This window comes from Ranitomeya variabilis, chromosome 1, assembly GCF_051348905.1.
Source record: "Ranitomeya variabilis isolate aRanVar5 chromosome 1, aRanVar5.hap1, whole genome shotgun sequence".
Lineage (NCBI taxonomy): Eukaryota > Metazoa > Chordata > Amphibia > Anura > Dendrobatidae > Ranitomeya > Ranitomeya variabilis.
The window spans coordinates 92,944,001-92,968,742 of record NC_135232.1 but is presented as its reverse complement, the minus strand read 5'-3'; the positions used below and the strand labels follow the sequence as shown (position 1 = coordinate 92,968,742).

The window sequence follows — 24,742 nt, the reverse complement described above, 5'->3', positions numbered from 1 at the left end:
CGATACATGGCCCCATTCATTCTTTCATGTACCCGGATCAGTCGTCCTGGCCCCTTTGCAGAGAAACAGCCCCAAAGCATGATGTTTTCACCACCATGCTTTACAGTAGGTATGGTGTTTGATGGATGCAACTCAGTATTCTTTTTCCTCCAAACACGACAAGTTGTGTTTCTACCAAATAGTTCCAGTTTGGTTTCATCAGACCATAGGACATTCTCCCAAAACTCCTCTGGATCATCCAAATGCTCTCTAGCAAACTTCAGACGGGCCCGGACATGTACTGGCTTAAGCAGTGGGACACATCTGGCACTGCAGGATCTGAGTCCATGGTGGCGTAGTGTGTTACTTATGGTAGGCCTTGTTACATTGGTCCCAGCTCTCTGCAGTTCATTCACTAGGTCCCCCCGCGTGGTTCTGGGATTTTTGCTCACCGTTCTTGTGATCATTCTGACCCCACGGGGTGGGATTTTGCGTGGAGCCCCAGATCGAGGGAGATTATCAGTGGTCTTGAATGTCTTCCATTTTCTAATTATTGCTCCCACTGTTGATTTCTTCACTCCAAGCTGGTTGGCTATTGCAGATTCAGTCTTCCCAGCCTGGTGCAGGGCTACAATTTTGTTTCTGGTGTCCTTTGACAGCTCTTTGGTCTTCACCATAGTGGAGTTTGGAGTCAGACTGTTTGAGGGTGTGCACAGGTGTCTTTTTATACTGATAACAAGTTTAAAATGGTGCCATTACTACAGGTAATGAGTGGAGGAAAGAGGAGACTCTTAAAGAAGAAGTTACAGGTCTGTGAGAGCCAGAAATCTTGATTGTTTGTTTCTGACCAAATACTTATTTTCCACCATAATATGCAAATATAATGATAAAAAAACAGACAATGTGATTTTCTGGATTTTTTTTTCTTAGTTTGTCTCCCATAGTTGAGGTCTACCTATGATGTAAATTACAGACGCCTCTCATCTTTTTAAGTGGTGGAACTTCCACTATTGCTGACTGACTAAATACTTTTTTGCCCCACTGTACGTTTTAATTCCAATAGGGAATTTTAGTCTCCTACTCTTGGGATTGATGTAGAGTCATAGCGGTCACCTCCCACCCCACAAATACTTTGGTTGGCTGATAAATTTTAATTATGAGAATAACCCATTTTTTATGAGATAAAGAGACAGATAGATGGGGAGGCTTGACAAAAGCTCTATGTCTTTGAGCCAAAACATTGCCATTTTTCAAATGGACAAATACATTTTTGTACCTTTTTCAATTAATATTCTGTGGCATGATAGCTACATTTTTTGGATTACCGTGTATACTGGAGTATAAGCCGAAGCGAGTATAAGCCGAGACCCCTGATTTTGCCTCAAAAAACTGGGAAAACCTAATGACTTGAGTATAAGCCTAGGGTGGGAAATGCAGCAGCTACTGGTAAAATTAATTGAGACATCAGTAGGCTAAGTGTTTTTGAATATCCATATTGAATCAGGAGCCCCATATAATGCTCCATACAGTTCATGATGGGCCCCATAAGATGCTCCATATTAAAATATGCCCCATATAATGCTCCATAAAGTTCATGATAGGCCCCATAAGATGCTCCGTACAAAAATATGCCCAATATAATGCTGCACAAAGGTTAATGATGGCACCATAAGATGCTTCATATTAAAATATGCCCCATATAATGCCGCATAAATGGTTAATGATGGCCCCATAAGATGCTCCATAGAATAATATGCCGCACATGCTGCTCCATAAAGGCTGATGGCCCCATAAGATGCTCCATAGAATAATATATGCCCCATATGCCGCTCCATAAAGGACGATGGCCCCATTAGATGCTCCATAAAATATTATGCCACATATGCTGCTCCATAAAAGTTGAACGCCCCATAAGATGCTCCACAGAATAATGTGCCCCATAAAGGTTGATGGTTCCATATTATGCTCCATAGAATAATATACCCCATGAAGGTTGATGGCCCCATAAGATGCTCCACAAAAAAATATGCCCCATATGCTGCAATAAAAAAAAAAGGAAATAGAAAAAAATCCAGCTCGACGAGGTGGTGAAAAAGCAAAGTCTTGGTACTTTATTCACTTCATATCAAAAAATAGAGGATAAAACAACAGCACAATATAATTAAAAACACTATTGATAGTGTTTTTAATTATATTGTGCTGTTGTTTTATCCTCTATTTTTTGATATGAAGTGAATAAAGTACCAAGACTTTGCTTTTTCACCACCTCGTCGAGCTGGATTTTTTTCTATTTCCTGCATTCCTCACGCCTTGACACAGTGTTTCCGTGCTCCGAGCCTCCAGGGACTACAACTATGGTGAGCTGGATTTTTTCTTTTGTCTTCACAATAAAAAAAAAAGACATACTCACCTCGTTACTGGGCGCTAGGTGCAGGAGTTGCTGCTGGCTCAGGCCCCCGGCACTTGCAATATTCACCTGTCCCCATTCCACCGCCGCACGCCGCTGTGTCTTCCAGGTCTCTGCAGTGACTGTTCAGGCAGAGGGCGCGCACTAACCTAGTCATCGCGCCTTCTGATCTGAACGTCACAGCCAGAGGCCGTGGAAGACAGAGCGCGGTGGTGGAACGGGGACAGATGAATATGGCATGGCTCGCCCCCGTCATACACACCCTCCCGGTGCGGTCTGTACAACCCTGCTTCTCTGATGGTCTCTGGCACGCTCCGGCAACTTGTTCCTGTGTTCAGCGGTCACATGGTGCTGCTCATTAAAGTAGTGAATATGCGCTCCGCCTATGGGAGTGGAGTCGCGTCCATATTCATTACTTTAATGAGCGGTACCTCGTGACTGCTGAACACAGGAACAAGCTGCCAGCACCATAGACCATCGGAGAAGCAGGGACATGCAGAGATGCGCCAGGAGCCGGTGAGTATGATGTGACAGCTGCCGCTCCCCCTCCCCCGGTGACCCCCTGGGACAATTTCTCGAGTATAAGCCGAGAGGACACTTTCAGCCTAAAAAAATGAAATGGGCTGAAAATCTCGACTTATACTCGAGTATATATGGTATTTAGATAGATAGAAAGATAGATAGATAGATAGATAGATAGATAGATAGATAACTTTAAACACATTTAAAGTCTTACCTCCAAAGACTCTGAATAGTCTGTTGCAGTTGGGCAGAGGCCATTTTGCACAATTTGCTCTTTGAAAACTTTGCTTTCTTTTAAGATAGTCATTTGGAAAGAATGCAACAGAACATTTGCTGAGATCTGTAATTAAACAGATAGAAATGAGGTCATGTTCCAAAGTAATACTGTTATACAATCTGCCGGCAGCCAGCACCACCAAGACTTGATGTTTCAGCATTATTCTGTATAACAGTGCATTTAGTATGGCCGAAATAAATTGTATTTAACGAATATGACACGCTTTAAAAGCAATATATCACACCAGCATTAGCAAACTATTTTTATTTTACATTTAACCCTATGTTGCTTCTGCAGTATTTGATGCCCTTCTGAGTATTATCACCATGATCAGACTATGCATGACCTTCACCATCAAAATGAAATAATCTGGAGTCCTTTAAAACTGTTGTTATAATTTTCTCCGCACTTCATCATTTAAGATCCATTGGAACTATACCAACAATCAAAGACACGTTCACAGCTGATTGGCAAAAAATCTAAAGACAGAGCCGCAATAACAGAATTAACAGCCAAAGCCATCAGTTTTCAACTAGGTGATAGATTTTGGATAGCTGTTGGTCGACACTTAATTTTTCCAAACCCCCAAGATTAATGCAAGGTTGGCTTGAAGCCAAGTAGCAAAGTCATAATCTCTACTGCGCCATGCACTTTGACATCATATAATATGGACAGATGACGCAAATGTGGAAACTCAGGTTCCATAATGGATTGTGCAGAAAATACATGGCTTCACAGAGTTAAACGCTGTTATTAAAGTCATGGGGGAATTTATCATTCCCTTGGTGCCAAGGGCAGGAGTATATTAAAAAAAAATGGTTGAGGCTTAGCAAAAGTGGGCATCGACAATCGGCACTCATGCAAATTGTATTGAAAATCCATTCCAGTTCACACCTGAAGTAGATTTCATTTTCCAACCCCAATCAGGCCTAATGTGGAATGAATTTAAGAGGTGTGCTCTTACTCCAGCAACATTTGGTTCAAGGCTTGCATTTATGATAATCCTCCGTCACCCTCTCCTGCTGCCTCAAAAGCTGACCATTTAAGCTGTAATCACTTAAAGGGGTTGTCCACTGCTTTGATAATGATAACATCGTCTTAAGATAGGTCATCAATATCAGATCATCAGGGGTCAGACATCAGCACCTCAACCAATTAGCTGAATAGGAGCTGAGTTGCAGTTCTCAGCAACAGCCACTAAGTTGTATACAGAGTCACTGCAGGGGTGGATATCTGCAGAATGGTCAGTATAATGGCTGTAAGACCCTCATCAGTCTGATATTGATGACCTATACTAGGGATAGGTTATCAATTTGTAAGCTCTTTAACATGACGTGAAAACTCATATTGTGTATACAAAAGCGGTAACAAACTCTTCTGAATTTGGCTAATTTTGCATTCTGGTTCATGCTCGACGCCCATAACTTCATTTGTGGCTTCCTCAATTTCCCAAAATTTTCCACAAAATGCTATTTGGATGGGAAATTCAAAGGATTTATTAAGTATAATTATGCTAACACAGTCCAAAATCTGCAATTTTGGTGTCCATTTGAGCCATCTTTCCTGTGGTGTCTGTTTTTTAATCTGGACACAATAGCGTATGCGACCATACTATTGTGTCCATCAGGGTAAATGGGAACAGCATCCAATCCATGTGTAGAATTTCAAAGGAACTATATTCCGGAATCAAGTTTCTTTGAAATTCTACACCTGGATTGGATGCTGTTCTCATCTACCCTGACTGCTGCTACTTCTCCAAGTGGATTCCGTGGATCGAGAGCAGGTGTCCATACTTAGTGAGTGCTGTCAGCCTTCTCTATTATGTGTCTATACTATTGTGTCCGACTAAAATAGACAGACCTCACAGGAAAGAAGGCTCAAATGGGAACCAAAATTGCAGAATTGCCTCATAAATGAGGTAAAGTAATGGTCAAATTTGCAGACTTTTGACTTTGCCTCATTATGCTTTATGGCTCAGTTCGGAGTTCTACTTTGAATCCCATTTTATGGCGACAGATGGAACCCCTATCCAAGACATGGATGCAAAGTAAAAACCTAATGTAAACCCAGTTTAAAATGATATTTAACACTTTTTGATTACTTTTTCACATGTGTGATAGATCGGCTCACTCGATTGCGCACTGAGGTAGACACAGGTACACTGTCTCCTTAAATCTTCCATTAGTATATTGTATATGCAGCATAAACCAACGTGAACCGAAAAATAAACACAGCCCTTTGGTCAAAACAAGAAAAACAAAACAAAATTGTGTCTCACAGTCTCTGCAGCTGTGAGGGACTGCCCAGCTTAGGGTTAGCAAAACTTCCTGATTCAGTTTAGCTTTAGGATAAGCACTTTCCTTGAGTTTCTCTCTCTTCACATGCTGAACAATGACTGTCTCTGGAGGCCAGCTATTTAAGCACCAGACCACACCCTGGGGTGGAGATAAGGTGGACAACCTCCCACCCACTCAATGGTTGTCCACAAAAAAACAGCCCTTTAAACAAATTGGCTATTAAGCACAGTGAAACATATCTCCCCTCCAGCACTTTGCCAGTGACTTTGTCACACATGAGTGTAAATAAACACTTTGTTATCTCTGATTTTGCAAGGTCCCATCAGTCATTACTAAGCTGATATACATTGTCTTTATTTACACTGCACTATTATTGCAAGTGATCATACCTAAGAGAGTAATAGTGCAGTTTAAACATTCTACTGATGACCTGACGAAAAAGCTAAACCCCTCATTCACTGAGTGAAATGATCTTTTGTGGTGCACAACGGATAATCGTTCTCAGCAGCACATCATCTTATGTGAACAAGCCTAGTGCTGCCGACAGCAATGGCAGCCTATGTCCACCGGACAATCCATTACTGATGTGGATAAGATTTGGACAAAACTCATCTCTATGCTACGGTGACAATTTTAGAATCTGCAGTATATCAATTTGTGCTGCTGTTGTCCATGATAAAATTCACATATGATACATATGGCTGTGGCTGTGGATTTTAGTGATGAACGAGCATGCTCAGATTGGGTGTTATCAGATTAGGATGTCGCTAAAAGAATAACTGCAAATATTATAGCAGAAATATGCCAGAAAAGTAACCCACTGCTATAGATGCTTAATTTTTATTTTTATCTTTGCTATGCTTTGTTAGTGCTATCAATCTGACAACCTATCTGTTTCATCCTCAGGTATGTCCGCTGACTGCTACCCCAATTCCATCACCATCACCCAACTTTCCTGATCTTCCTCACCCTGCTTTTTCTTCCTGGTATGTCCGCTGACTGCTACCCCAATTTCATCACCATCACCCAACTTTCCTGATCTTCCTCACCCTGCTTTTTCTTCCTGGTATGTCCGCTGACTTCTACCCCAATTCCATCACCATCACCCAACTTTCCTGATCTTCCTCACCCTGCTTTTTCTTCCTGGTATGTCCGCTGACTGCTACCCCAATTCAATCACCATCACCCAACTTTCCTGATCTTCCTCACCCTGCTTTTTCTTCCTGGTATGTCCGCTGACTGCTACCCCAATTTCATCACCATCACCCAACTTTCCTGATCTTCCTCACCCTGCTTTTTCTTCCTGGTATGTCCCCTGACTGCTACCCCAATTCCATCACCATCACCCAACTTTCCTGATCTTCCTCACCCTGCTTTTTCTTCCTGGTATGTCCACTGACTGCTACCCCAATTCCATCACCATCACCCAACTTTCCTGATCTTCCTCACCCTGCTTTTTCTTCCTGGTATGTCCGCTGACTGCTACCCCAATTCCATCACCATCACCCAACTTTCCTGATCTTCCTCACCCTGCTTTTTCTTCCTGGTATGTCCACTGACTGCTACCCCAATTCCATCACCATCACCCAACTTTCCTGATCTTCCTCACCCTGCTTTTTCTTCCTGGTATGTCCGCTGACTGCTACCCCAATTCCATCACCATCACCCAACTTTCCTGATCTTCCTCACCCTGCTTTTTCTTCCTGGTATGTCCGCTGGCTGCTATAACTGTTTTTTTTTTGTTTGTTTTTTTTCTCCATTCCCCTGCATGTTTTCTCATTTTAATTCCTTGATGCCAATACACAGTTTTGGCTTTATCTTTCCATTTTGATCTATTTCCCCTTGCATTTTCCCTTCTGACTTCTAATTAATCCCCTCCTGTGTCTGTGACCAGTCTTCCTGCTGCCCCTCCCTCCTGATCACACCTGGCCTATTTCCTGAGCTCTTAGGGTACTGTCACACAGTGGCACTTTGATCGCTACGACGGTACGATCCGTGACGTTCCAGCGATATCCATACGATATCGCTGTGTCTGACACGCAGCAGCGATCAGGGACCCTGCTGAGAATCGTACGTCGTAGCAGATCGTTTGGAACTTTATTTTGTCGCTGGATCTCCCGCTGTCATCGCTGGATCGTTGTGTGTGACAGCGATCCAGTGATGCGTTCGCTTGTAACCAGGGTAAACATCGGGTTACTAAGCGCAGGGCCGCGCTTAGTAACCCGATGTTTACCGTGGTTACCAGCGTAAAAGTAAAAAAACCAAACCGTACATACTCACATTCCGGTGTCCTTCAGGTCCCTTGCCGTCTGCTTCCCGCTCTGACTGACTCCCGGCCGTAAGGCAGTACAGAGCACAGCGGTGACGTCACCGCTGTGATCTGCTTTCACTTTACGGCGGCACTCAGTCAGAGCGGGAAGCAGACGGCAAGGGACCTGAAGGACACCGGAATGTGAGTATGTACGGTTTTTTTTTTACTTTTACGCTGGTAACCAGGGTAAACATCGGGTTACTAAGCGCGGCCCTGCGCTTAGTAACCCGATGTTTACCCTGGTTACCCGGGACCTCGGCATCGTTGGTCGCTGGAGAGCGGTCTGTGTGACAGCTCCCCAGCGACCACACAACGACTTTCCAACGATCACGGCCAGGTCGTATCGTTGGTCGTGATCGTTGGAAAGTTGCAGAGTGTGACAGTACCCTCAGCCTGTTATAAATTCAGAGACACTGGTCTGTCTGGACCTTGGTCTGTCTCTATAAGGATGTCGCTAAAAGGATAACTGCAAATATTATAGCAGAAATATGCCAGAAAAAAGCTAGAAAGTGAACAGAAGGTAAGACTAACCACTGTTAATAACTGAACTAAATTTCATTCCATTTCCCCATACTTATTATCATCATGCTGACATATGCTCTAACAGTTCTGGCTCCCTTGCTCCTCACTCTCCTTCGCTATCCTCAAACTCCAGCACCCCCTAACCAAGTAATAATCTCTCCTTCCCTCCTGCCTCCCCACCTGACCTCCTCCGCTGACCTGCTCCTCAACCTCAGATCTCTCCTAATAACACACAAAGCAAGCCGCCCACTCTCCTTCTCCCACCTGCTCTGTCTCTCTCTGCTTCTCCTCAGTGCTGGAGACATATCTCCCAATCCTGGACCCCCACAGCTCATACTTCCCATTACTACCCCCTCCTATCGCTCCCAACCCTATATAAACACCCGAAATCTTGCCCACCTCAAATCCGTGCCCATGACGCCCACCCCTTTGCACCCTCTCTCTGGATCACTATGGAATGCCCGCTCCATCTGCAATAAACTCCACGTGATTCATGACCTCTTTACCTCTCGTAATCTTTTCTTTCTGGGCATCACTGAAACATGGCTGACACCCTCTGACACAGCCTCCCCTGCTGCACTATGTTATGGTGGCCCCCACTTCACCCACACTCCTCGCCCTGGCAACAAACATGGTGGAGGAGTGGGCCTTCTCCTTTCTTCCAACTGTACCTTTAACCCAATCCCACCTCTACCCTCCCTTATCCTCCCCTCTTTTGAAGTCCACTCTGTCCGCATCTACTCCCCCTACAACCTCCAAATGGCCATCATATACCGACCTCCGGGCCCGACCACTGCCTTTATTGACCAATTCTCCACCTGGCTCCTTCACTTTCTCTCTGATGACATTCCTACCATCATCATGGGTGACTTCAATATCCCCATTGACACCCACCAGTCAGCAGCCTCCAAGCTTCTGTCCCTTACTTCATCTTTTGGACTTACTCAGTGGTCCTCCTCAGCCACCCACACAGACGGACACACATTAGACCTGGTCTTCACCCGTTTATGCTCCCTATCTAACTTCACCACCTCCCCTCTCCCTCTATCTGACCACCATCTACTCACTTTCTCATCTCTGTCCTCCTTACCTGTCACCCATGTCCAGCACCATGCGCACCCACGCAGGAATCTCGCACACCTAGACACCCACACACTCTGACTCTATCCTACCACTGTCCTCTATATCCTCACTCCACGACACAGACACTGCCACTGCTTTCTACAATGCCACTCTTGCATCAGCTATTGACACAGTTGCCCCTGTCATGCATAGCAGAGTGCGACGAACCAATAGACAACCCTGGCACAATAACATCACTAAAAAGCTTCGGCAAGTGTCCAGAATTGCAGAACGGCGTTGGAAGAAAACGCATTCACAAGATGATTTCACTGCACTCAAACAAGCAACACTGGCATTCAAATCAGCTCTCACCTCTGCTAAACAAGCCTACTTCACAACCCTCGTATCTTCCTTATCCCACAACCCCAAACAGTTGTTCAACACTTTTAACTCCCTCCTCCGCCCACCACTGCCCCCTCCGACTTCCCTAATCGTTGCCGAGGACTTTGCCACGCACTTCAAAAATAAGATAGACCAAACAAGGCAAGTCTTTGTTGTCCAACCACCACAACCCCTTTGTATGAGAGACCAATGCCCAAACCCCATAACTTCACTCTCCAAAATCTCTGAAGGGGAGCTTGCTCATCTTCTCTCCAAATCGCACCTCACCACTTGTGCACTTGACCCCATCCCATCCCACCTCCTCCCCAACCTCAACACCACACTAATCCCATCCCTAACCCATCTCTTCAACCTTTCACTAACTTCTGGTACCTTCCCCTCTGCCTTCAAACATGCCACAATCACACCTATCCTTAAAAAGCCATCCCTTGACCCAAGCGCTACGTCCAGCTATCGCCCCATATCTTTGCTCCCATTTGCATCCAAACTCCTTGAGCAGCACGTCCATGCTGAACTTTCCTCTCACTTTGCATCTAACTCTCTCTTCGACAACTTACAATCTGGCTTCCGTCCCCACCATTCCACTGAGGCTGCCCTGACCAAAATTACTAATGACTTACTTACAGCCAAAGCTAACAGACAATTCTCTATACTCCTCCTCCTAGACTTGTCCTCTGCCTTCGACACAGTTGACCACTGCCTCCTACTACAGATCCTCTCTTCCTTTGGGGTCAAAGACATTGCCCTATCTTGGATCTCCTCATACCTTGCCAACCGCACATTTAGCATTTCCTTCTCACATACTACCTCTTCATCTCACCCCCTCTCTGTTGGTGTCCCTCAAGGCTCTGTCCTAGGACCTTTACTCTTCTCAATATATACACTCGGCCTGGGACAACTCATAAGGTCCTATGGCTTCCTGTACCATCTATATGCCGATGACACTCAGATCTACCTCTCTGGCCCAGATGTCACCTCTCTGATCTCCAGAATCCCAGAGTGTCTATCAGCCATATCCTCCTTCTTCTCCTCTCGCTTCCTCAAGCTCAATGTGGACAAATCTGAACTAATTATCTTTCCTCCATCTCACATATCTTCCCTACCTGATCTATCTATCAAAATAAATGAAATCACACTTTCCCCTGTCCCCAAAATCCACTGCCTCGGAGTAACCCTTGACTCTGCCCTGTCCTTCAAACTGCACATCCAAGCTCTCGCCACCTCCTGTCGCCTCCAGCTCAAAAATATTTCCAGAATCCGTCCTTTCCTCAACCCACACTCTACCAAAATGCTTGTGCATGCCCTAGTCATCTCCCGCCTCGACTACTGCAACATACTCCTCTGTGGCCTACCTTCTAACACTCTCGCACCCCTCCAGTCCATCCTTAACTCTGCTGCCCGACTAATTAATCTCTCTCCTCGCTACACTCCTGCTTCCCCTCTTTGCAAATCCCTTCACTGGCTCCCAATTTCTCAGCGTATTCAGTTTAAATTACTAACACTGACCTACAAAGCCATCCACAATCTTTCTCCTCCGTATATTTCCACACTAATCTCTCAATATCTTCCCTCACGTAATCTCCGGTCCTCCCAAGACCTCCTCCTCTCCTCCATGCTTATTCGCTCCTCACCCAATCGCATCCAAGACTTCTCCCGAATATCACCCATCCTCTGGAATTCAGTGCCCCAACACATCCGGTTATCCACTACTTTTGGATCCTTCAAAAGAAACCTGAAAACCCATCTCTTCAAAGAAGCTTACAGCCTGTAAAGACCACACGGCCACCTCAACACTATTGGAGCTACTGCAACCCTCGACCTACTGTCTCCTTCCCCATAATCCTGTAGAATGTAAGCCCGCAAGGGCAGGGTCCTCTTCCCTCTGTACCAGTTTGTCGTTGTTAGTTTTGTTTACTGTAAGTGATATTTGTATTTTGATGTAACCCCTTCTGATGTACAGCACCATGGAATTAATGGTGCTATATAAATAAATAATAATAATAATAATAATAATAATAATAATAATAATCAGAGCACGCTCGTGTCCTAATCAAGTATTTTCAGCATGTTCGAGTCCCCGCGGCTGCATGCTTCACGGCTGTTCGACAGCCGCAACAAATGCAGGGATTGCCTGTTTGTTAGCATGTAATGGTAAGTATGTTAGCATGTAATGAAAAGCATGTTGACATATGATCCAAATGTCACAAATTTGCATTACCTGAATGGAAGTGTACTTTTGATATAATCGATCTGCAAAGTGGACATGGAGTTCTTGCAGGATTGTCTCTCGCCAGTGTCCGTAAACATGGCTCACAGAAAATGTGCTGGCATGGATAACATACGTAGGGGTTGAAATACACATCTAGGCATACAGCGCATGTGTAGCTTTCCTTGTCTTTGATAAGCTCATCCGCGTCTTCTGTCGCTACATGATATGATTTATTGATCTATTAAAAAAAAGAGATCCTAGATGTGATATAGTGGCTTTTGGACACAAAGTAATTTCACACTAGCATCTAATGACTGAGTCATAAACCCATACTAGCATCGTGAGTCAATTTAACACAGAATTAACAGGCATGTCACAACGTCATGTGAAAGCCGGTTATTATACATTCCCAGCAATAAGGGGAATGAGTGGGAAGCAGGGGAAGAACAGATCCATGTATCACTATAGAGCTGCCATTAGCAAGTGGAAAGAAGGCTTTTCCGAACCTAGATTAAGCCGATCATGAATAATTGGTTGCAGACATCTGCATAGTAGAGTGGCTAGGACATCGCTAACATGATCTCCTCTGCATGCGGCCAACAGTGATTGATGCTCCACAAGAACTGGCACATTTGTCATATAGATAATGATCTGGGCCTACTGTATTCCAAAAAGGGATCAATCACACATCCGCTCAATCTCCAACTCTGAAAAGAGAGTCAAATGTGGATGCACAGTGCTGAGTTGGAGATGGGTATGAAAGACAATCCTCTACTTGGTTCATTACCAGAGTAAATAGCTGAGTTATCTTTGGAGAATCTTGATACTACAAGAGAAAGCGAGTAATTACTGTAGAGTAGTAAAAGATAATACCGAAATGATCATACTATTATTTACACAGGAAATACCTATAGTTTTATAATGGAAAGAATCCTGGAGGAATTGAGCAAGTTGGGTTGAAGCATCAACAATTATGATATCATTCTATTTATGCGCTGTAATTTATGAGTAAACTACCTGCAAACTTACTGTTGGGTATGGGGTCAGCTTCGGATTAGTGTGTCAAGGGCCTACCAGTAAACAACTTCAAGGCCCACTTTTCAGCTACATGTACAGGTGCTTCTCACAAAATTAGAATATCATCAAAAAGTTAATTTATTTCAGTTCTTCAATACAAAAAGTGAAACTCATATCATATACAGTTGTTACAAACAGAGTGATCTATTTCAAGTGTTTCCTTCTATTAATATTGATTATTATGGCTTACAGCCAATGAAAACATAGTAAGCCAATGAAAAATCCAAAATCATTATCTCAGTTATTTAGAATAGTTAACAAAAAACACCTGCAAAGGCTTCGTAAGTGTTTAGAAAGATGCTTTAGTCTGTTTCAGTAGGCTCCACAATCATGGGGAAGACTGCTGACTTGACAGGTATCCAGTAGGCAGTGATTGACACACTCCACAAGGAGGGTAAGCAACAAAAGGTCATTGCTAAAGATTTTGGCTTTTCACAGAGTGCAGTATCCAAGCATATTAATAGAAAGTTGAGTGGAAGAAAAAAGTGTGCTAGAAAAAGATGTACAAGCAACCGCGATAACGTATCCTTGAAGGGATTGTTAAGAAAAGGCCATTCAAAAATTTGGGGGAGATTCACAAGGAGTGGACTGCTGCTGTAGTCACTGCTTCAAGAGCCACCACACAGACGTATCCAGGACATGGGCTACAAGTGTTGCATTCCTTGTATCAAGTGACTCATGACTAATAGACAACGCCAGAAGCGTCTTACCTGGGCCAAGGAGTAAAAGAACTGGACTGTTGCTCAGAGGTCCAAGGTGTTGTTTTCAGATGAAAGTAAATGTTGCATTTCATTTGGAAATCAAGGTCCCAGAGTCTGGAGGAAGAGTGGAGAGGCCACAATCCAAGCTGCTTGAGGTCTAGTGTGAAGTTTCCACAATCAGTGATGGTTTGGGGAGCCATGTCATCTGCTGGTGTAGGTCCACTGTGTTTTATCAAGACCAAAGTCAGCACAGCCGTCTACCAGGAAATTTTAGAGCACTTCATACTTTCCTCTGCCGACAAACTTTTTGGATATGGAAATGTAATTCTCCAGCAGGACTTATTACCTGTCCACACTGCCAAAAGTACCAATACCTGGTTTAAAAACAACAGTATCACAGTGCTTGATTGGCCAGCAAACTCGCCTGACCTTAACTCCATAAAGAATCTATGGGGTATTGTGAAGAGGAAGATGAGACACCAGACCCAACAATGCAGATGAGCTGAAGGCTGCTGTCAAAGCAACCTGGGCATCCATAACACCTCAGCAGTGCCACAGGCTGATTGCCTCCATGCCACGCCGCATTCATGCAGTAATTGATGCCACAGGAGCCCCAACCAAGTTTTGAGTGCATTTACTGAACATACATTTCAGTAGGCCAACATTTTGGATTTTAAAATCATTTGTCAAGCTGGTGTTATAAAGTATTCTAATTTACTAAGATAATGACTTTTGGGTTTTCAATGGCTGTAAGCCATAATCATCAACATTAACAGAAATAAACACTTGAAATACATCACTCTGTTTGTAATGACTATATAATATATGAGTTTCACTTGTATATGTGACATTATCTTCAACCATAAATGTATATAACAATGAACTGGGTAGATTGTTAAATGAATAAGATACAGTCTTTGCCTGTACATAGTGATTCCAAGTATATAGTGCCAAATAGTGCTCATAAAAGAGAGTGATGGCCCACTTTTGCAAAGGGGCCCACCAGAGGATTCTCCTGTTCTCCTATGGGCCAGTCCAAGCCTGTATGGGGCACCCACCTAGAGCTATGGAAGATTGGAACTCCTTGCTTGTGCCATTGCCAGCAGTGTGGCCATAAGTCATAGCTTATGACATTGGGGGTAGGTGCTCTGTTGCTGTGTCGACTGGCCAAATTGTCACAGATGTGTAACTTGCTTTAGTAGATTGAAGGTGTCATTACTTTTTTTAGTTTTAAAAATGAGGCAATGGTGGTCTTAAAAAATTTTAGAAAAACAAGTACCGTATATACTCGAGTATAAGCCGAGAATTTCAGCCCAAATTTTTGGGCTGAAAGTGCCCCTCTCGGCTTATACTCGAGTCATGATTGGCGGTGGGGTCGGCGGGTGAGGGGGAGAGAGGACTGTCGCATACTCACCTAGTCCCGGCGCTCTTGGCGCTCCCCCTGCCCGTCCCACGGTCTTCGGTGCCGCAGCTCTTCCCCTGTTCAGCGGTCACGTGGGACCGCTCATTAAAGTTATGAATATGGACTCCACTCCCATAGGGGCGGAGCCGCATATTCATTCCTCTAATGACGGTAACGGTGACCGCTGACAGAGGAAGAGGCTGCAGCACCCGGAGACCAGCTGTCCGGGATAAGGAGCCAGGGATGCCGGGAGCAGGTAAGTATGTCATAGTTACCTGTCCGCGTTCCACACGCCGGGCGCCGCTCCGTCTTCTCGTCCTCTTGCTCTGACTGTTCAGGTCAGAGGGCGCGATGATGTACTAATCTGCGCGCCGCCCTCTGCCTGAACAGTCAGTGCGGAGAGAAGCCGAGACGGGACGCTGAGGAGCAGCGGGCAGCAAGAGAGGTGAGTATGTCATTTTTTTTTTAATTGCAGCAGCATTATATATTGCACAGATTTATATGGAGCATCTATGGGGCCATAATGAACGGTGCAGAGCATTCTATATGGCACAGCTTTATATGGAGCATCTATGGGGCCATACTGAACGGTGCAGAGCATTATATATGGCACAGCTTTCTATGGAGCATCTATGGGGCCATAATGAACGGTGCAGAGCATTATATATGGCACAGCTTTCTGTGGAGCATCTATGGGGCCATACTGAATGGTGTGGAGCATTATATATGGCACAGCTTTATGTGGAGCATCTGTGGGGCCATAATGAACGGTGCAGAGCATTATATGTGGCACAGCTTTATATGGAGCATCTATGGGGCCATAATGAACGGTATGGAGCATCTATTTTTATTTTTGAAATTCACCGGTAGCTGCTGCATTTTCCACCCTAGGCTTATACTCGAGTCAATAAGTTTTCCCAGTTTTTTGTGGCAAAATTAGAGGGGTCGGCTTATACTCGGGTCGGCTTATACTCGAGTATATACGGTAATAAACTCACATCACCCACTGACCTCTCTCATAGCTTTCTCTTATAGTGGTGCACTGACATTTGCAGTCAATGAGCAGACACTGATTGGCTGCAGTGGTTATTTTTCATCTGAGTTGGAAAAAACAGCTCTTTTTCTGGCTCGGACACACATCATGGCTGCAACTACGGTAGTCAGTGGTTGCAATGGTCAACTGTCGCTGCTGTGTTTTTTTTTAATTTTATGAACACCATGGACAACTCCTTTAATATAATGACTTATATTATCTCTGGGTTCAAGCATGAACACATCATCTGTAGCTGGAATTAAGTTCCACTGAAACATGCTACATAGATATTAAACTGCCCAAATGCTGAAATAGAAGACCAGAAAAAGGTATTTAAGGACACTCCCGATACTATTAATCATAGAAAAAACATGGATTAAATGTCCACAAGAAATTTCTAATAGTTGATACTAAGTTTATTAAATCATGAGGCATAATATATATAACGAAAAATGAAATAAAAGTCAAAAGACCGAAAAGGTACAGGTGTGAAGGACATCAATACATCATTTACTGTATGTAACAGGGTACGGAAGATCTAGGAGAGAAGATCACAATGACACCATGGTTAATGGTAACCTAGAGTGATTAGTGCATACAAAGTGCAATACTAGTGCTTTCTAATATGAGTATAGGATAACACATACAATTTAATTAAAATTAGTGATGCTTACAAGTAAACATTGACTGACCAGTGTGTGAGATTGAAGAATGCCTGTGGCAGACCAAGGTGTGAAAGTTAAACAGTGTCCTACAAACTCAATCCACTGCCAGTGTCTTAGATAAATTATTCCAAACCAATTCACCTCCCCCAGCTGTTACATTTGTATATATTTTTTTCATGAACATACATGTTGTTTTGGTGACCTGTTTTCATGCTTCTGTGGTAGAAGCAAACCTGAACTTTGGTATCCTGAAAAATGCTCCAAAAAGCGCAGTAAAAAATGACACCAAAACATGTGTTTTTGATGCTGCTTATTTTCTGCCAAGAGTGCAGGTTTTGCTGCAGAAGTAAAAATGCAGCAAAAACACCTAGTGTGAACTTAACCTTACAGATTGGATCTGTGAGACATTTTGGCAGAGGAGTTGCCATTTGTACAAATCTATAATTCACGTTGTCTCTCCTGGGTCTGACAATTTTCTCACAATCTTTTTGTGATGTTTTAATGGGTCACAGCCACACTCCTCACCCACGTCCTTCTGTTCGGGTGAGAATAGAATGGTTAACTGTATGCAAGCAGAATAAGTTATTATAACACATACCTTAATTTATGGACATTTATGGTTTGATTTATTTGCTTGTGTGGATTGGATGGTTGTTAGTGCAGCGCCCCAGAGTCCTGGTTGTTGTGTGATAGAAATATATATATATCATGTAGATCTCACTTGCATGTATACTGCTCTATAATCATATATACTCATATACTCACAGCTAATGTATACATTATAATCAATGGCTTAAAATGGCTGACATAAACTGGTATAAGCCAGACAGATTGTATGGGGTTTTCCATCTTAAAAGCGGAACAACGCCAGATGTATTAAGTGCTGATCAGATGTCTCATCTTTGTCCTAGATGCAGAGCTCAAGTTTAGTTGCTTAATCAGCAGTCATATGTGCATTAATCATAATATTCCATATATGTTTAGATAACCAATGACAGAGGAGCTAGACAATATGGTAATTAACTAACCACCCCTAACAACCCCTAACCACTCCTTTCTATATGCTATCATAAAAACTATGTATGTACAATAAAGTATCAGTATTGATGGAATGTTATTGACACAATGATGTTGCAGTCTCATTCCTTGAGCGCTCAAAATACTCAGTCTTATTGGGAGCGGCCGCAGCACACACAGGGATAAATTTATCCAACCCAAATTTCCATATCAAATTGCGCCCAACAGCGAGGCAAAGGGACGAAACCCACACGGGGACCCTGATGACCGGAGAGACGGAGGTGTTGGCCACGGCCTTGGTTCACGGGACGGAGACTGCGCAGCTCCATAAGTAAGGTAAGAAAATTTTATCATCTTACCTGAAAGTCCCCTGTGCCCAGTTCGGGTCTATGCCTCTTGCCGGTCAGGTGTGGTCACCACCGCATTTCCCAGGTAGTGTAAAAAGTCCGAAGCCTGAATCCAAACCCTGGGAGGTGTCTGCTGTGTGCCGTGTATGTGTTCTGTGTTTGTGTAAGATCCGGGAGAAAAAGTTGGAACAGTGACTGTTTTGTGGTGGCTGGGTAACAGACCGCAGGAGGTCAAATCGCTCGATAAGTTATTGCAGGATTCCCGTGCATAGGAGGAACAGGTAGAGTTCCGGGGCAGGTAGTCCCATGTTCCAGGCACGGGTAGTGATAACTTAGAGGGCTACTGCAGATTCCCGTAATGCCGGCGATCCAGTTAGGACGACCGGACCGGGGTGGTAGATTTCCCGCTTGTTGTGCTTCTCACTCAGGCGGCCCGGGCACAGGTGTGCCCAGTGCGTTTGGCAGTAGTCTGTTCTCAGCACAACCTGCACGTGTCACAGAATTTAAAGGGGCATCTCCCGGATTGTCTATCTGTATCTGTTTCTGTTTGGTTCAATTCATGTATTGCTGCTTTAAGAGAATACAATTGTAAAGTAAGTTTTTTTTCTTTTCTCTCTCTCTTATGAACTTCCTCTTTTCCAGCTGCTGTAGCAGATATATGCATTGTAAATCACACTGTCACATCTGTTTTTTTTCCTGACTGTTTTCAGCTGCAATGCTAGCTATGTGTAGCTATTTGTGAAGAAGTGAAACAAATTGTATCTATCATTTTTGATGCGACATACGTGTTTTCTGATACGTGATTTTAGTGGCATTGGATACAATAGCATAAGGAAAGGGGAAGTGTGTCTCTGACTGCATTTAAGCGCAGAGAGTTTGGAAAAAAAGAAAAAAAAAAGAGAGAGAGAAGCTGTTTCAACTTTTTATTTTTTTGAAGGTTTTTCTTCTTTCCTTCTGTCTTTTTTTACATTTTAAAGTTTTCCAAAGTTTTTTCCTTTCTGGCTCTTTACTTTTTATTTAATAGAAGTTTTTCTCCTTTTGTATCAAAATTTTGAGTTTTTGGTAGTGTACTAAGTTTTTGACGGTTTTATCGTTTTGGGGTTTTTCTGTTTTTATATACTCATTTTTAGAGGTTTTTTAGTGTTGTTTTCTTTTTCCTTTTTGTGTGTTTTTCATTTTTTTGTTTTTGCCATGGGGAACAAAGTGGCCAAGCAACAGGAGAGTCTTTTTATTTCCTGGAGAGAAAACAGCCCCCAGATAGTGGCAGAACACGAAGGTGTTAAGTATGCGAAGAATTTTGGAAGGTGTTAAGTATGTGAAATTCATAAGAATGGCAGACTTCAAGCTGCGGAGTGGCATGACGTAGAAAGGAAAATAAGGGAAGTTAGCTGATGCTGATGTTAAATTGCTGAATACTAATACATGGTATGAAGTAGCAGCAGAGCTTACATCGTTTAGGTGGTACAGAGAGATATGTGAGCAAACCAGGAAGTGATTTTTTTTTATGTGTATAAGATGGGAGATATTGGATCTGCGCAGTCTGCTTTTAGCAGAATCCATGGTATAGGTAGCTGTCAGGGTTCTCAATGGCAAGAGAACGTAATTAAGCATACAAAAGGACTAGCTCTTGGAAGATGGGAACTCGAGCTGACCATGAGCTAAACCTACCGCACAACTAACAGTGGCCGGGTAGCGTGCCTACGTTTTATCCCTAGACGCCCAGCGCCAGCCGGAGAACTGACTGACCCTAGCAGAGGAAAATACAGACCTGGCTTACCTCTAGAGAAATTTTCCCCAAAAGGCAGACAGTAGCCCCCACATATATTGGCGGTGATTTTAGAGGAAAATGACATACAAAGTATGAAGATAGGTTTAGCAAATTGAGGTCCGCTTACTAGATAGTAGGAAGACAGAAAAGGGAACTTCACGGTCAGCTGAGAACCCTTTCAAAATACCATCCTGAAATTACTTTAAGACGCTAACATCAACTCATGACACCAGAGTGGCAATTTCAGCTCACAAGAGCTTCCAGCCTCAGAAATATTAAATCACAGAGAACTGGAACAAAAATGCAAAACAAACTTAGGACAACAAGTCCAACTTAGCTGATAGTAGTCTAGGAGCAGGAACATGCAACAGAAAGGCTTCTGGTAACATTGTTGGCCGGCATAGAAATGACTGAGGAGCAAGGCTAAATAGAAAACTCCCACATACTGATGGAAAACAGGTGAACAGAGGAAATGAAGCACACAAGTGCAGTACCACCAGAAACCACCGGGGGAGCCCAGAAACCAAATTCACAACAGTACCCCCCCCTCAAGGAGGGGGCACTGAACCCTCACCAGAACCACCAGGGCGATCAGGATGAGCCCTATGAAAGGCACGGACCAAATCGGAGGCATGAACATCAGAGGCTGTCACCCAAGAGTTATCCTCCTGACCGTAGCCCTTCCACTTGACCAGATAATGAAGTCTCCGTCTGGAAACACGGGAGTCCAAGATCTTCTCGACAACGTACTCCAACTCACCCTCAACCAACACCGGAGCAGGAGGCTCAACGGAAGGCACAACCGGTACCTCATACCTGCGCAACAATGACCGATGGAAGACATTATGAATAGAAAAAGATGCAGGGAGGTCCAAACGAAAGGACACAGGGTTAAGAATCTCCAATGTCTTGTACGGGCCGATGAACCGAGGCTTAAACTTAGGAGAAGAAACCTTCATAGGGACAAAACGAGAAGATAACCACACCAAGTCCCCAACACAAAGACGAGGACCAACACGACGACGGCGGTTGGCAAAATGCTGAGTCTTCTCCTGGGACAACTTCAAATTGTCCACCACATGCCCCCAAATCTGATGCAACCTTTCCACCATAGCATCCACTCCAGGACAATCCGAAGACTCCACCTGACCGGAAGAGAAACGAGGATGAAACCCCGAATTACAGAAGAAAGGAGAAACCAAGGTGGCAGAACTAGCCCGATTATTGAGGGCAAACTCCGCCAAGGGCAAAAAGGCAACCCAATCATCCTGATCCGCAGACACAAAACACCTCAAATAAGTCTCCAAGGTCTGATTAGTTCGCTCGGTCTGGCCATTAGTCTGAGGATGGAAAGCAGACGAAAAAGACAAATCAATGCCCATCCTAGCACAGAACGCTCGCCAAAATCTAGACACGAATTGGGTTCCCCTGTCAGAAACGATATTCTCCGGAATACCATGCAAGCGCACCACATTTTGAAAAAACAGAGGAACCAGCTCGGATGAGGAAGGCAATTTGGGCAAGGGAACCAAATGGACCATCTTAGAGAAACGGTCACACACCACCCAGATGACAGACATCTTCTGAGAAACAGGGAGATCAGAAATAAAATCCATGGAGATGTGAGTCCAAGGCCTCTTCGGAATAGGCAAAGATAACAACAATCCACTAGCCCGAGAACAACAAGGCTTGGCCCGAGCACAAACATCACAAGACTGCACAAAACCTCGCACATCTCGCGACAGGGAAGGCCACCAGAAGGACCTAGCCACCAAATCCCTGGTACCAAAGATTCCAGGATGACCTGCTAACGCAGAAGAATGGACCTCCGAGATGACTCTACTGGTCCAATCATCAGGAACAAACATTCTACCAGGCGGGCAACGATCAGGTCTATTCGCCTGAAACTCCTGCAAGACCCGTCGCAAGTCTGGGGAAACAGCAGATAATATCACTCCATCCTTAAGGATACCTGTAGGTTCAGAATTACCAGGGGAATCAGGCTCAAAACTCCTAGAAAGGGCATCCGCCTTCACATTTTTAGAACCTGGTAGGTAAGAAACCACAAAATTAAACCGAGAGAAAAATAACGACCAGCGCGCCTGTCTAGGATTCAGGCGCCTGGCAGACTCAAGATAAATCAAATTCTTGTGGTCGGTCAATACCACCACCTGATGTCTAGCCCCCTCAAGCCAATGATGCCACTCCTCAAAAGCCCACTTCATAGCCAAGAGCTCCCGATTACCAATATCATAATTTCGCTCAGCGGGCGAAAATTTACGAGAAAAGAACGCACAAGGTCTCATCACGGAGCAGTCGGAACTTTTCTGCGACAAAACCGCCCCAGCTCCGATTTCTGAAGCGTCAACCTCAACCTGAAAAGGAAGAGTAACATCAGGCTGACGCAATACAGGGGCGGAAGAAAAGCGGCGCTTAAGCTCCCGAAAGGCCTCGACAGCAGCAGGGGACCAATCAGCAACATCAGCACCCTTCTTAGTCAAATCAGTCAACGGTTTAGCAACATCAGAAAAACCAGTTATAAATCGACGATAAAAATTAGCAAAGCCCAAAAACTTCTGAAGGCTCTTAAGAGAAGAGGGTTGCGTCCAATCACAAATAGCCTGAACCTTGACAGGGTCCATCTCAATGGAAGAGGGGGAAAAAATGTACCCCAAAAACGAAATCTTTTGAACCCCAAAAACGCACTTAGAACCCTTTACACACAAGGAATTAGAGCGCAAAACCTGAAAAACCCTCCTGACCTGTTGGACATGAGAGTCCCAGTCATCCGAAAAAATCAAAATATCATCAAGATACACAATCAAAAATTTATCCAAGTAATCACGGAAAATGTCATGCATAAAGGACTGAAAGACTGAAGGGGCATTTGAAAGACCAAAAGGCATTACTAAATACTCAAAATGGCCCTCAGGCGTATTAAATGCGGTTTTCCACTCATCCCCCTGCTTAATTCGCACCAAATTATACGCCCCACGAAGATCAATCTTAGAGAACCACTTGGCCCCCTTTATTCGAGCAAACAAATCAGTAAGCAGTGGCAAAGGATACTGATATTTAACCGTGATTTTATTCAAAAGCCGATAATCAATACACGGCCTCAAAGAGCCATCTTTTTTAGATACAAAGAAAAAACCGGCTCCTAAGGGAGATGACGAAGGACGAATATGTCCCTTTTCCAAGGACTCCTTAATATATTCCCGCATAGCAGCATGTTCAGGCACAGATAGATTAAATAAACGACCCTTTGGAAACTTACTGCCCGGAATCAGATCTATAGTACAATCGCAATCTCTGTGCGGAGGTAGTGAACCAAGTTTAGGCTCCTCAAAAACGTCACGATAATCAGATAAAAATTCCGGAATCTCAGAGGGAATAGATGACGAAATGGAAACCAAAAGTACGTCCCCATGAGTCCCCTGACATCCCCAGCTTAACACAGACATTGCTTTCCAGTCGAGGACTGGGTTATGAGATTGCAGCCATGGCAATCCAAGCACCAACACATCATGTAGATTATACAACACAAGGAAGCGAATAATCTCCTGGTGATCCGGATTAATACGCATAGTTACTTGTGTCCAGTATTGTGGTTTGTTACTAGCCAATGGCGTGAAGTCAATACCCTTCAGAGGTATAGGAACTTCCAGAGGCTCTAAATCAAACCCACAGCGTGTGGCAAAGGACCAATCCATAAGACTCAAAGCGGCGCCAGAGTCGACATAGGCGTCCGCGGTAATAGACGATAAAGAGCAAATCAGGGTCACAGATAGAATAAACTTAGACTGTAAAGTGCCAATTGAAACAGACTTATCAACTTTCTTAGTACGTTTAGAGCATGCTGATATAACATGAGTTGAATCACCACAATAGAAGCATAACCCATTTTTTCGCCTAAAATTCTGTCGTTCGCTTCTGGACAGAATTCTATCACATTGCATAATCTCTGGCGCCTTCTCAGTAGACACCGCCAAATGGTGCACAGGTTTGCGCTCCCGCAAACGCCGATCAATCTGAATAGCCATTGTCATGGACTCATTCAGACCTGTAGGCACAGGGAACCCCACCATAACATCTTTAATGGCATCAGAGAGACCCTCTCTGAATTTCACCACCAGGGCGCACTCATTCCACTGAGTAAGCACAGACCACTTACGAAATTTTTGGCAGTATATTTCAGCCTCATCTTGCCCTTGAGACAGGGCCATTAAGGCTTTTTCAGCCTGAATCTCTAAATGAGGTTCCTCATAAAGCAACCCCAAAGCCAGGAAAAACGCATCCACATTGAGCAACGCAGGATCCCCTGGTGCCAAAGCAAATGCCCAATCCTGAGGGTCGCCCCGGAGCAAGGAAATTACAATCCTGACCTGCTGTGCAGGATCTCCAGCGGAGCGAGATCTCAGAGACAAAAATAATTTACAATTATGTTTGAAATTCTGGAAGCGAGATCTATCCCCAGAGAAAAATTCAGTTAAAGGAATTCTAGGTTCAGATGTAGGAGCATGAATAACGAAATCCTGTAAGCTTTGAACCTTCATAGCGAGATTATTCAAACCTGTAGCTAAACTCTGTGGATCCATATTAATCAGGTGAAATCAGAACCTTTCAAGGATTAGAAGGAGAGAGAGACGAAGGCTGCAGTAAGCAGAGATGCTAGTGAATCAACTAATGAGCAAACTCAGGAAAAAAAAAAAAAAAATTCTCTAAAGACTTCTTTTCTCTCCTT

At 43.9% G+C, this 24,742-nt stretch overlaps 1 protein-coding gene across 2 annotated transcripts in view; it reads right to left on the bottom strand.

Annotated features, from left to right (window-relative positions):
- RNF180 (ring finger protein 180) overlaps window positions 1–24,742 on the bottom strand; it is a 142,584-nt gene that overhangs the window by 6,375 nt on the left and 111,467 nt on the right. The window contains exons 5-6 of one of the 2 annotated variants that reach the window (XM_077286079.1): window positions 11,998–12,226; window positions 3,123–3,248 (exon numbers count right to left, since the gene is read on the bottom strand). In XM_077286079.1, coding sequence (XP_077142194.1) covers window positions 3,123–3,248; window positions 11,998–12,226 — 355 coding nt within the window. The remainder of the gene's footprint in view (window positions 1–3,122; window positions 3,249–11,997; window positions 12,227–24,742) is intronic. The other variant, XM_077286087.1, reaches the window with a different exon arrangement.